We start from the raw sequence: 14657 nt of genomic DNA, 5'->3' as shown, positions 1-14657 counted from the left end.
TCTGCACGGTAATGCAAAACATGTTACGGAACGCAGTCCACAGATGCAGTGTTTACTCATCTTCCATATTTTTGTTCTGAGGAACATATAGAATATGCATGTTCTTCCAGTGTGGGAAGTACACTTATTTTAATTATAACATTTAAAATACTGTATATTCAGGAAAAAAGTTCTTACTGACATTATTTTACCATGTTTTTAAATGAAAATATTTTGTAAAAAATTGTTTTAAAAAGTGAACAGTTAAAGGACTTTTCTAATATGGCCTACCGCAGGTTTGTACTCCTTCAGCACGAGTTAAAACGGTACCGGATAAAGAACATAATTTGATGATAAATGTAGTTGCTTAGATGGATATTTTTCTGTGAAGTGCATTACTATGAAGTTGTTTGTCAAATGCAGTAATCTCATTGCTGTTGAACAGCTGGTGTGTCTGTAACCCGTTTTCGATCTGATACTCTGAAACTACTACTTGCCCTCACATCACATTGATTTCAGTGTGTGTTGAAAATGCTCAATATCTCTCAGTGACAAGGTGCACAACACTTTTGAGGATTGGATTTATGGAGAAGAGCAAGTAGAGTGTATGGAAGTATTGTTTATATCGGTGTGACCTGCACCTCCTCTAGCTCTCATCTCCTCCCTGGTCTGTTGACGTCTCCTCTTGTGTTCTCCCTCTATGGCCAGCTAGCAACACCAGCTGATTGTGATTGGGCACCAGAAACTGTACACAGTAGCCTCTCTCCTTGGAGGTTCTGTTTGAGGATGTTTGCATGGAAGTGTCCACACAACAATAATCTATATATTTATTAAAAATAGAGGAAAAATGTAATTAAAACAAAAGAAACCATTTGCTTAACACATCTATATTTACACTTCCCATAATCTAGATAGGGCATTCTCAGGTAAATTACAGAAGAAAAAAGGAAAGGGTTGAATAGCTTACATCTCTTGAAGGTAATCCCATCTCTGTTAAGACTGTCAGCCTCCTTGCTCTCTAAATATCAGCTCTTCTCTAATGTCTCCAGGACCTGCTTATCAAACTGCTTTTTACGGGTCAGTTTGCATGTTCCAATGTGCCTTTCCTAAACAAGTAGAGAGAGAAGATGGCATAGGCGCTGACTCCGTGGGTGCTCCAGCGCTAGAGCACCCACAGGGAAAAATCGGTGGGTGCTCTGCACCCACGGGCAACCAAGCTCCCCTCCCCGCCCCCTCACCTAACCTCCGCCTCCTCCCCATAGCGCGCCGCGTCTCCGCTTCTCCTCCCAACACTTGCTGCTGCAAAACAGCTGTTTCGCAGCGTAACAAGCTCCGGGAGGGAGGGGGAGGAGTGGGAATGCTGCGTGCTTAGGGGAGGAGGCAGGGAAAAGGTGGGGCTGGGGCAGGGATTTGGGGAAGGGGTTGGAATGGGGGGGTCAGGGGTGGAGTTGAGGTGGGGCTGGGGGCGGGGGGGGTGTTGAGCACCCACCAATGCCAGCAGAAGTTGACACCTATGGAAGGTGGTGAGGTAATATCTTTTATTAGACCCAGTTCGGTTGTTATGCTTAACAATCTGTTCTACCTTGCATTTAGCTGTGTGGCTTGGAGTCCCTTTCCCAGACCTGAAGAAGAGCCCCAGTGGTGTGGCTCAAAAGCTTGTCTTTCTCACAAACAGAAGTTGGCCCAATAAAAGATATTTCTTAATCCAAGGCAGTTACTCCCAATTTCCAAACCAGATTCCTCCATTTACCTGTGCACACAATAGGGTTTGGGAATTTGCTGCATTGGGAGATGGACCATTGAGGACATGTTGACCTGTTGATGATGATTAATAGCTGTCTTTCAAATGCGTAGCTGCCTAGCCCAATGACCACATTTCACAGAGCAAGTTGTCTGGTTGTGTCTAGTTTAAAATCCATTCCAGCAATTTTTTTCCCTTTTGCAAAGAAATGAGAGTTGTGGTCAGGTCCCCAGACCTTCTATGATACCCTGAAGCTTTTTACTCTTAAACTCATTTATTTTAAATAGGTTGTGCAAAACTGTTAAACATGGGGTGCATTTGAAATCGTTTGTCTCAGATCATATTCACCTATCATGTTCTCAGTTGTTTATCAGGTTCTTCCAAATGGCAAAAGGATTAAAAATAAAAGGGTGTAAAAATATCTGATACTAATCCTTCTAAAGATAATACATTTGGTAAGTGGATTGTGTTACTGCTGATGGTGGATGTATAGTAAAATGATAATTATTTTCAGACTCTTATGAAAGGATGTCACTAGCCTTTTCTCATCAATGCAATAACTATGTTATAAAAATGTCATGTAAACTGAAGTAATTTATATATAATAATAGTGTTTGGGTTAAGGGAACAACTTTGCTAATGAACTAAAGCTAATATTTATTCTCTGTATTGTTTGCCATTTTCTTGCCTGTTCTTTTCCTTCAGGATGTCTGTAACACTGCTGTAGCTCTTCAAGAAGGCTTTGACAACGTAATGGTAACCACACTGCTGTCTTCAACTTTTTTTTTCTTTTGCACAAACATGCATTTCTTTCAACTCACAAGCTGCACAGTTTGCTGTAAATGAGAATGATATGCTTTGAGCTCCCCTGTTACTCAGATACAGTGTGCGCATGTGTGTAACTAGGGTGACCAGATTGCAAGAGTAAATGGTGGAGGGGCAGCCACAGGCTCATAGCCCCCACTGGAATGATGGGGGAGGGAGGTACACAGCCCTAGGAAGCTGCAAGGTGGGGGGGGGGGGCACACGGCCTGGCTCCAGCCCCACCTGCAAACTGCAGGGACGCACAGCCCCAGCTCCAGCCCATGCTGTGGGTCGGGGGGCACATGGTCCCGGCCCCAGCTCCAGCCCCTGCAGAAACCACGTGTCGGGGGCGCACGGACCTGGCACCAACTGCATGCTGCAGATCTGGGGTGCACAGCCTGGGCTCCAGTCCTGGCTGCAATGGGGGAAGTCTCAGGGCTGAGGCAGTGAGTTGGGGTGTGGGAGGGGGTTCAGGGTGCTGACTCTGGGAGGGAATTTGGGAGCAGGGGCTTGGGGTGCTGGAGGGGGTGCGGGCTCTGGGTGGCACTTACCACTTCTGGGGAGCCACCTGAGGTAACATTTCCCTCTGGATCGCAGGTGGAGGTGCAGCTAGGTGGCCCTATGTGCTGCCTCGTGGGCAGGTGCCACCTCCACAGCTCCCATTGGCCGCGGTTCCCAGCCAATGGGAACTGCAGAGCCAGCGCTCATGGCGGGGGCAGCATGTAGAGCCCCCACCCAGGACCCAAAGGGAGATATTGCCACTTCCGGGGAGCTGTGCGGAGCCAGTCAGGTAGGGAACCTGCCAACCCCACGTCAGCTGGAGGCCTGACAACCCTACAATATCGGGACACATGGTGTCCCGATCGTACATCGGTCCAGACGCGGGACAGAGAGTTCAATCTCAGGACAATCCCAATTTTATCGGGACATGTGGTCACCCTATGTGTAGATTACATATACACATGCACACATGGAGTGTTCCTTTAGACACGTTTCCTATTATTTTCCTGTTTTAAATATTTCATATTTTTTGTTCTACAAGATTAAAGGAGAGATGTTTCTGATGCCACACACATCTAAGCATGACCCATATCTTCACAATCTGCCCATATCTTCATGCTGATTGCTGGTTTTGCTCCAGTTTTTACCTTCCAACACCTCCCTGCCTTGAGCTTCTATTATGCCAGCTTTAATCTTTTAGTAAAATGAGACTTACGGGATTCTGCAGTAGTGTTCCCAGTACTGCTCCATGGACTGACTGACAGATGAGCTGTAAAAGTAGTGTGGGCAACATGCTTCTCAGCACCCTATTTCATGCCATCAAAAATTCCAGAGAAGCAATTAATTCCATTTAGATTATGGGCATAGGCCTGTTCCTGCTCCCACTTAAGTGGATAGTAGTTCTGCCATTTCATCAATGGAATCAGAGTTCTTCCTTGTCCCTCTGTTCTTGGAGCCCCCCCTCCCCCCCCCCAATGCTTGTGATCTTGGATCTCGTGCGTGCATGGACTGTGCACTGCACTGCTGTCATATTACTGAGCAACCTTGGAAAGCAAGTTTTATAATAAATGTATTTTAGATTTTGCATCAAGTAAAAGAAATATCAGTACAGCATGTTGACATATGAGTGCTAAATATTGAAACATAAACCCTTATCCCCATTTCAGAAGTCAGAAGATAAATGATGTTTCATGATATAGTGTGTAGCATATTTTACATTTTTGTATTAGTACTGAGTTTTTATCAGAAATTGGAGAAAATCATATACATTTTCTAGCTAACCTTTTATGAAAGGATATTGTGTCTCTGGGATGTCTATTATCCAAGGGTCAAGTTTTAATAGAGCGTAGTTCCCATTTAGGTACCAAGATAAATGGCCAAGTTTTTAAAAAAATCTCAGCATGCTAGGCGGTCTATTAAAGCTGAGATCTTTTAAAAATCTGCTTACAAATGTCACAGTGGGAACCTTTTGAGTGCTGAGCACCTTTGAAAATCTGACTTAAATGGCTTGTGACTTGACATTTTGTCAGCAGACAAGGGGTAAAATCTTGACCCTGTTGAAGTCAATAAGAGTTGTGCCATTGATTTCAATGGGGCCAGAAATTTCATCCAAATTTAAAAAAAAATGAATAAAATTACTTGATTAAAAACTAATCTATTGTTGTGGCTTGGTGAGGTTCCTATTCTAAAAGCTGTGTTGATGGCTTGCCGGGCATTATTGATTGGGAAAGTTAAGTTTCAAAGTTGGTTGTATGCTTTACTTCCAGTCCTGGGGAACACTGTTTATGTTGGTAAAGCATTAATTGACAGAGAGAGACAAACTAAATCAATCTTTGTAAAAATATCTGCTGGATGCTGTGATTTTAATATTTTATATATTTGCAATAAATATTTTTATTTACTAGAGACTTGGCAGCAAAGGGATATAGTTTGGCATCTGTGCAGTTCATAAAACAAGTCTAGATTTATTGTGGGCATACAGTGGAGTCTTTCATTTTATACAAATGTATCAAACCATGATATTTATAGTCTAAATCATAGAATATCAGGGTTGGAAGGGACCTCAGGAGGTCATCTTGTCCAACCCCCTGCTCAAAGCAGGACCAATTCCCAATTTTTGCCCCATATCCCTAAATGGCCCCCTCAAGGATTGAACTCACAACCCTGGGTTTAGCAGGCCAAAGTTCAAACCACTGAGCTATCCTTCCCCCCAAATAAGTGTTAGTGTTTTGCTCTGTTTCCAAACACAGATTTTGTTGCCAACCTGGCTGAGGTAGCTCAGGCTGCTTAAATGGTCGATGTCAATTCTATTGCCTTACTATAAAAGGTAACTTATGACCACACAACTTACCAGACAGTGTATTCAGTTCAGTTTCAGTTGCAGTGAGCTTTGCTGCATTTTATTTTATACATAATCAGATCATAAGATATCATTGTTACTATTGTAAGCTTGCATCCGCTCTCAAAAGTGCTCATTTTTGTTACATGCATGCACGATTCCATTTCTCACCAATTCACTTGCATGCTAGTTTACTCCTGACTAAGTAATGCCTGTTCTGATTAGCCTTTAGAATTTATAAAAAAAAAAAAAAATCAGAGTACTTGCTTACACCATTGGAATTTTCTCTGTGGTTGCCTGCTGCTCTGGATAAAGTTGATTTGTATCCTGCCTAGCTAATAGCTTTTTGTTTTAAAGTTCACTTTTGCCTATACTGAGAGCTCTTGTCTGACCTAATGCCTCATTGCTCAAGTGGTACCCCTTAGACTGTGGTCATAAATAAAAATATGCTCTGCTTTGTAACTCACAAAACATAGCCTGCTGGGCTTCAGGTTGTACCTTTTAATTGTTGAGAAAAGTCTGTGTATGAATTTTATGAGCAAGAGTAATTAAATTTGGGGGTTCCTGCCTACAACTTGGTTCTGTCTGTGAAATCGTACGTCTAGTCAGCATTTTCTTCATGAATTAGGGCTCAATTCAACTCCTACTGAAGTTTATGGAAGTGTTTCCATTGATTTCAGTGGGAGTTGAATGGGGCCATTATTAAATGAGTGGACAAAATTCCATTCTCCATTGACTTCATTGCCAGTTGGACATATTTATCAGTAGAAGAACCAGAAGCAATGATGACAAAGGGCTGACACATTCCACTGAATCCCTAGAAAAGAATGTGGGCATCTGGTTTAGGCCTTGAGACTTTTCTGCTACTCTTTTCCCAGAGTACAGTACAACTAACCCCAGGTTTTCAGGGGGTTGGGCTTTGTCTGGCTCTCCAGCCAAACTCAGTTACTCCTTGTCAGGGTAATGTCTCTGTGATGGGGTTCCCTGGACTGTGGGACCGCTGAGCCCTCTGTACCACCAATCTGGTGTATCCCTCTCACACTGTGATACTGTTGTTAAGCCACAAACCTCTGGCAGGTGCTGCACTTACACAGACATCCACAGGCAGGGACACACTCAACTGAGTTACATGAATGCTTTCCCAGTCACTCATGAACCAACAATAGAGAGTCCCCAGCCAATGCCCCCGCCGCTCCCCAGCCTTGTACCCCAGAACTGTACCATCTTTCCCTGGTCAGAAGCCTGACCAACGTAAGTTGATTACCCAGTCTGCACCTCCCTTGATGTGGAGAGGACACACACTAGCATTTGTAAACTGAGCTGAGATTTTCCAAGCACTTCAACCAAAGCACACTCTTTTAGGTAAAATATAAAACAGATTTATTAACTACAGAAAGATAGATTTTAAGTGATTATAAGTAACAAGCATAGAGATCAAAGTTGGCTACTTAAGAAACAAAAATACATTCGTAGTCTGTTCTACAAACTAGACAGGATTTGAATCAAACAATGCCTCACCCTGACAGCTGGTAAAACCACCCTTTCCAGTTCAAAGTCTTTGTCCTCCAGATGTTTCTTCCAGGTGTTGAGTTGGGGTGGGGGGGGATGAGAGAGGTCAAGTGATGATGTCACTTCTCTTCTTTTATAGTTTATTCCAGCTTGCTGGAAAGATCCATGCTTGTGACGTGGGGATCCGCCCCCTTTTGTCAAGCAGTGTCCATTGTCTACGTGCTCTCTCTGAGAAGTCTTCTGGGATGGCTGTTGGGAGAATGGATTCCCTTTAATGGGACATCAGCACATCTGGCTACTCCGTTGTTGCACCTGAAAGACTGGTTGTGAATGTTCCCAATCTCTCAACATATTTCAGTAACACACACATAGCAAAACTTCCTAACTTTATGTATAATGATAGCACGCACAATCCAACAGGATATTAATGTTCAGCAGATCAACACTTTTAAACTGATACCTCACAAGGTATACTTTGTACAAAACATATAATAACTTTATGACAGTGGTGAATTTGGGGACTCCAGGGGCTGCTGATCTCTTTATGCCCCAGGTCTATTTTCCTGATGCTTTTGTGGCAGTGTCCAAATAATAGTTAAATGTAGGGCTGTTATTTACTTATTTTTGTATATATTTACTATCACATTTCAGTAGTTTGTATAGCTTCCAACAATGTGACTATTAACAGGATGAGAGTGAGTGATAAAGAAAAATTCCTGTTGCTCTTGAGGCAGTATCTCCAAGTGGCATTACTCTTTGTCTCACTGATGGTACTCGTGGTAACATTGCTATTGGCAGTGTGTTATTGTCCAGGTGGCTTTGAATGATAGTGCCAGTGTTTTGCTTGAATGTGGTGATAATACATCTGATGTTTTGTTTTTCTTTTGGGGCTTTTGGGTTTTGTTTCTTGGTTGTTTTATTGTTGGGGAAAGTGAAGCTCAATGCAAAATCTGGACTCTGAACCTTAAAGCTCCTGTAATTTGACGTATGTCTACAAATGTTTGGTGGCTTGAATCCTTAGGCCCAGATTTTTGGTATTTTTCAAAGGTGATTTAGGCACTGAGGAACTTAAATTTCATCTACTGTCAATAGAATTAGGCTCCTAAGGTACTAAATCCCATTTTTAAATGAGACTTAGACTCCATAATCAATTAGGGGTTGCAATGCTGAGCACAGCAACGCCTAAATACTCTAAAAATCTGGGCTGTAGTGACTAGGACAATTGTCCAATTAATCTGTTAGAGGCTTCAGAATCACAGAAAAAATGTAAGTTTCATTATACCTCTCTCAGTTTTTCACTTGCAAATTGGTGACCCGCTTGATCTCGAATTTGTGCCCAACACTAATATTTTCTTCATCATTCTTCCTTTCAAAACCTGTAGACGAGTGGCACTTTAAATTTTTTAGTATTTTGTTATTCGTCGGGGACATCACCACTAACGTGTTTGCTTTTGAAAATTAAATTGTAACGAACTCTGCTATTGCACCACTGACCTCACTTGCTTGGGTGCATTTCGTTTGTATGGACTCTGGCTGTGTCACAATTTATATATACACATATAGGAGACCATTTAAAATCAACAAATGGGGGTCTTTATGAGCAAAAGCGCTGCATGTGTTTTCAGGCTATACTGGAAATGGTTGCATTGTCTGTCTGCCTATTCAATAGGTATTTATATTTCACCATAATATCTGAGCACCTTATGATAGTCATAGTCCTTTATTTTCATTGTTTGCGCTTTCTGTTGTGAGGGATAGTTCTTACAATAATTGATCATAATGGCTTCAGAAAGTTATTCTTTGTATATTAAAGCAAGTGATTTTCAGTGTATTGATAAGTCTCCTGCATAATTCAGTGCACTGCCCTCAAGAATTTATTACTTTTTTAATCGAGAAGGACCAGTTGTATTCCAGATCTTATTTTTAAGTTATAGCCTCTCTACTGTCTTGATGATCGTTGGTTTTTTCACTGCATTGCTGTGCTTACAGTAGTGTTTCTGAGCTGAACAAAAGATAACCTTTTTACCTCCTTTCCCGACACCTCCTGCAGACAGATGTAGAGGCACGTATTGTTCAGTAGTCAGCTCAGTGTCAGAAAACAGAATTTTCTTGAAGGAAAAGGGTTGGAAACTGGTTCGTTAATTCTGTTCAGGACTAAACTGCATGAGCTGTTTGGATCCATGGACAGAAACAGAAAGACTTGTATTTAGATTAAGCAGATTTTATTTGATTTGTACTTTGTCTTTCAGGGCCAGCCAATAGATCAGTCTGCTATTTTCGCTCAGCAAGTACGTCCTTCTTCCCAGCTTCCACAGTATCCAGGGTTACAGCAGGCACAGGTACTGAGCTTCTCCTAGGGAACATTTGCTACAGGCTGTAAGGTATACACATGAAACTCACCTCAGTGCAGAGGGTCCAAGCAGTGCCCTACATCCCATTTAAGACCTGCATTAAAGGCTTAATTGGGACTTAAGTAGTGAGTCTTAGAATTTCACCCTTAATGAAAAGTTATTGACAGTTCTCTAGTTCCTGCATAGTTTAGTCAAACAAATCTTTTTGGCAGGCTTCTAATCTTTTCCCAATGATCTGCCTGTAAAGTCCGTGTGTGCCACAGTACTGAGTCTAAAATCCAGCCTGGTTAGAGTGAGGTTGGGATCACTGACTTTGCTCCCCTCATTGTGTCATCATGATGCTACTGATACCGAAAAGAAGTGTTGGTGCTGAAGACCCCAGATGCCACTCCTGATTAAGCACCGAATAACTAGGCAAGATATAAATTAAAAACAGAAATGAATGTGTTCACGCTGCAGCTGAGGGAGCCTATTAGAAAAAGAGAAATACACTATTAAAATATAAGGGTAATTGCTGTTTGGTATAATTACACAGTTGAATGTTTTACTGAGGGCTCCATTGTCCAGATTTTGCTTTTTAATAAAGGTTACCTATTTTTCTTTAATGGCTTAAGGATACGAACATGTGGCCTTTGTTAAATTGTACCATGGGCTGTTTTCCATGCAGACTGTGCCTCATGGATACACAATGTACAGTACTCAGATGCCTTTGCAACAACAGCAGGCTGGTGGTGTAGTGCTTTCACCCAGCTACAACCCCAGAACGTATCCAGCAACTCATTCCAGTCCAGCTCTAATGGAAAGACTAAGACAGCTGCAACAACAGCCAAGTGGGTACATTCAACAGCAGGCTGCTGCTTATATTCAGCCTTTAACAGGCACTCAGCGGTAAGGCTTTATATGTTCTTCTGGTTTATTATATTACAGGGACTTTGCGGTCTTGATATATAGCTCTAATACTTGATTTAAAATTATGTCCATTAATCAGAATGAGGTTAATGGCGAGTCTTGCTACTGTTACATTTGTTCTCCCTCCCACTTCCCGCCCATTGTTTGTTAGTCACTTGTTGCTTCTTGTTTTCAATTACAGTAGAACCTCAGAGTTATGAACACCTTGGAAATGGAGGTTATCCATAACTCTGAAATGTCTGTAACTCTGAACAAGACGTTACGGACTTCGGCCACTGGGGCGGAGGGGTTGGGGCTGGGGCTGCAGCTGCAGGGTTTGGTGGGGACAGGGCTCTGGGCAGGGGTGGCTTAGGGCTTATAGAATCATAGAACCATAGAATATCAGGGTTGGACGGGACCTCAGGAGGTCATCTAGTCCAAACCCCTGCTCAGAGCAGGTACAATCCCCAACTAAATCATCACAGACAGGGCTTTGTCAAGCCTGACCTTAAAAACTTCTAAGGAAAGAGATTTCACCACCTTCCTAGGTAACGCATTCCAGTGTTTCATCACCCTCCTAGTGAAAAAGTTTTTCCTAATATTCAACCTAAACCTCCCCCACTGCAACTTGAGACCATTACTCCTCGTTCTGTCATCTGCTACCACTGAGAACAGTCTAGAGCCATCCTCTTTGGAACCCCCTTTCAGATAGTTGAAAGCAGCTATCAAATCCCCCCTCATTCTTCTCTTCCGCAGACTAAACAATCCCAATTCCCTCAGCCTCTCCTCATAAATCATGTGTTCCAGTCCCCTAATCATTCTTGTTGCCCTCTGCTGGACTCTTTCCAATTTTTCCACATTCTTATTGTAGTGTGGGGCCCAAAACTGGACACACTACTCCAGGTGAGGCCTCACCAATGTCGAATAGAGAGGAACAATCACGTTCCTCGATCTTTTGGCAATGCCCCTACTTATACATCCCAAAATGCCATTGACCTTCTTGTCAACAGTGTGTCCTTGTTGCCTCATATCCAGCTTCTCGTCCACTGTAACCCCTAGGTCCTTTTCTGCAGAACTGCTGCTAAGCCATTCGGTCCCTAGTCTGTAGTGGTGCATGGAATTCTTCCATCCTAAGTGCAGGACTCTGCACTTGTCCTTGTTGAACCTCATCAGATTTCTTTTGGCCCAATCCTCTAATTTGTCTAGGTCCCTCTGTATCCTATCCCTACACTCCAGCGTATCTACCTCTCCTCCCAGTTTAGTGTCATCTGCAAATTTGCTGAGGGTGAAATCCAACCATCCTCCAGATCATTTATGAAGATATTGAACAAAACCGGCCCCAGGACCGACCCCTGGGGCACTCCACTTGACACCGGCTGCCAACTAGACATGGCGTCATTGATCACTACCCATTGAGCCCAATAATCTAGCCAACTTTCTATCCACCGTATAGTCCATTCATCCAGCCCATACTTCCTAAACTTGCTGACAAGTATACTGTGGGAGACCGTGTCAAAAGCTTTGCTAAAGTCAAGGAACAACATGTCCACTGCTTTCCCCTCATCCACAGAGGCAGTTATCTCGTCATAGAAGGCAATTAGATTAGTCAGGCATGACTTGCCCTTGGTGAATCCATGCTGACTGTTCCTGATCACTTTCCTCTCCTCTAAGTGCTTAAGAATTGATTCCTTGAGGACCTGCTCCATGATTTTTCCAGGGAATGAGGTGAGGCTGACTGGCCTGTAGTTCCCAGGATCCTCCTCCTTCCCTTTTTTAAAGATGGGCACTACATTAGCCTTTTTCCAGTCGTCCGGGACTTCCCCCGATCGCCCTGAGTTTTCAAAGATAATGGCCAATGGCTCTGGAATCACATCCGCCAACTCCTTTAGAAGCACTCTCGGATGCAGCACATCCGGCCCCATGGACTTGTGCTCATCCAGCTTTTCTAAATAGTCCCGAACCACTTCTTTCTCCACAGAGGGCTGGTCACCTCCTCCCCATGCTGTGTTGCCCAGTGCAGCAGTCTGGGAGCTGACCTTGTACGTGAAGACAGAGGCAAAAAAGCCTGAGAGCACCCGAGCTCAGGGCTTTAGATCTGGGGGGATCGCTGGGGCTCAGGGCTTCAGCCCTGCGGCTCCTTTCCCAGCTTCTGCCCTGTGGGGGGCTCTGTGGCTTGGGGCTCCCCACAGCTCTGCTCCCAGTTTCAGCTGGGTCGGGGGGTGCCAGGTCTCAGGGCTTTAGCTACAGGGTGAGGACTGGGGCTGAAACCGGCACTCCCCTCTTAGCTAAAGCCCCGAGCCCTGTCGCCCCACATGGGGCTGAAGCCAAGAACGGAGCCACGAGGCTGAAACCCAAGTGCTCCCGAGGGTCTGAAGCCCTGACCTCATCCCCTGCCCAGAGCCCTGACCCCCCTCACTCTGCAGCTGCCGCCCTAACCCCACCCTGGTTAAAACCCTGAGCCCCATGGCTAAAGCCCTGAGGCAGTAAAGTATTTAGTGTGTGTGTGTGTGTGTCTGCTGCTGCCTGATTACTTCCAGTTCCAGAGGGTGTCCATTTGATCAGGAAGTACGTAACTGGTGTTCATATCTTTGAGGTTCTACCGTAGATTATAAATTGTTTGGGCACAGACTGGGCCATCCTCTGTATTGGTGCAGCATCTGCACAGTGGAGCCCTTCTGTGTATAAGAGCATTTTGAGTCCATAATACACAGAGAACTTACCAAGTTAACACAATACCATAATCTGGTTTACAATCATAAATCCTGCAGGATCCATAGGGAAATAAATGCTGGAAAGTCTAGGAAACACAAGATCTGTTCATTCATTGAACTAGCGATGGGCAATTTTACTTTGCTTATGTTTGAATGCATTAGATCATTACTAGTTTGAAAGTTCAGCTCAGATGTAGTGGCATTTACGTTCTGCCTAGGAGAGACTATCAGAGAAGTCGCATAAAGGGAAAATCAAGAGTGGGAAAAGGATGTAAAAATGGAACAGAAAGCAGGCAGAGTGAATGGAAATTAAATCAATGGAGAGAGGGGGAAAGAGGGAAATTCTAATGAAAATGTAGGCTAGGATTTTCAAAAGTGCCATGTGTTGGCCTAACTCTGCTCCTATTGAAGTCCCATGAGAGTTTTACCATCAACTTCAATAAGAGCAGTGTTAGACCAAAGCCAAGTGCCTCTGAAAATCCCACTGGCACTGTATATACCAGCCAGTCACTTGTGCCAGCCTAGCTTTTAGAGCACTTTTCTGTCCCTACTATGGAGCAAATTTTACCCTTCAACTAGAAATGCACATTTTTATCCAAATGTTCCTTGAAAAAACAGGTTAAAATATAGGTGAAAAAGTTTTTCACAAACTCCAAATTGTTGTGAAAACAAAAAAACAAGTTTTCAAGATTTGCAAAATCTCAGACTCTACAAATTTATCTGTCCCTACTTGTAATGGGATAGAGTGATTCAAAAGGCTGTTTTTAAAAGGACACTTTAAAAGTCTTCCCACGCTTTGTTAAAAGTATCTCTGAGGTCACGTTAACTATGGGGACTTGAGGATAGAATAGTTGTTGGCTTTCTTTCACTGCAGATGTTATTTTTCAAAGTCAACATGAAGCACGTTGATTCCATTTATTAGTTATGTACGTTATCACAGTCAAAATGACTAATATGACCAAGGTTTTAGAGTCTAACACATGTACAATACCTGATATTAATCTTGCATAATATGCTGATTTGGGTATTGTAGAGCATTCTCAAACTCTAAGAATAAAGCTTCATGTTTGACCTAGGACTGTAAAATATTTCTAAAATATGCTTAATAACTTATGGCCTGATGCAGCTCCCAGTGAAGTCAATGATAGTTTTCCTGTTAATGAGATAGAATGGGTTAGTGGATAAGGCACTGAACTGGGCATCAGGATTCCTGGATTCTACCACTAACCTGTTGTGTGGCCTTGGGCAAATTGTTTCCCCTTCCTTTCCTCTATTTCCTTTTGCACACTTTGGTTTGTATTTTTAGACTGTAAAGACTTTGGTGCAGGGACTGTTTCATTATGTGCTTTTACAGATATTGCAATCCTATGTCTTTGAGAACCACTATATTAAATTTATTAAAGCTGTATGTAGGTTTGTGTCCTGCTCCTTGGGATGGATTACCACAGCTCCTCTAGTAACTAAAAACAGTAGGGGGAGACTACCCCGGGACCGTAAACAACTTTGGAGAAGCACTAGCTCCTGAGATTTGCATATGCTGATTCAAGCTGGGTTTGTCACCAAGTAAGCAATAAAGAGAAAAAGTGGGGTATTTAAAGGGTGAGTTTAAACAGACTGAGGACCTTTTTTCTGAGCGAGCAAACAGACAGGATTTTTGAAGGATAGGAAGGGGTTCTGGCTTACCATGCTCCCCATGTGGAAGATGGGTGAATTCAGGTATGCTTAGTAAGCCTTTGGTTTTATTGGTTTTTTATGTGTTTTCTCTGTGATGCTTTGCCCTAAGAATAAATAAATAAATATATTCTGCTGGGAAGGAGCTGTGTAGTAGCATATAA

General features: G+C 43.0%; 1 protein-coding gene across 12 annotated transcripts in view; it reads left to right on the top strand.

Moving 5' to 3' along the window:
* Nucleotides 1-14657, top strand: part of MED12L (mediator complex subunit 12L) — a 321153-nt gene that overhangs the window by 287468 nt on the left and 19028 nt on the right. For 8 of the 12 annotated variants that reach the window (XM_073359681.1, XM_073359678.1, XM_073359674.1 and 5 more), the window contains 3 exons: nucleotides 2426-2476; nucleotides 9122-9211; nucleotides 9891-10111. In XM_073359681.1, coding sequence (XP_073215782.1) covers nucleotides 2426-2476; nucleotides 9122-9211; nucleotides 9891-10111 — 362 coding nt within the window. The remainder of the gene's footprint in view (nucleotides 1-2425; nucleotides 2477-9121; nucleotides 9212-9890; nucleotides 10112-14657) is intronic. The other 4 variants (XM_073359680.1, XM_073359679.1, XM_073359677.1 and 1 more) reach the window with 1 other exon arrangement.

This window comes from Lepidochelys kempii, chromosome 9, assembly GCF_965140265.1.
Source record: "Lepidochelys kempii isolate rLepKem1 chromosome 9, rLepKem1.hap2, whole genome shotgun sequence".
In the NCBI taxonomy this organism is placed as follows: domain Eukaryota; kingdom Metazoa; phylum Chordata; order Testudines; family Cheloniidae; genus Lepidochelys; species Lepidochelys kempii.
Note: the sequence above shows the minus strand (reverse complement) of the source record. Positions and strands in the feature narration are given on the sequence as shown.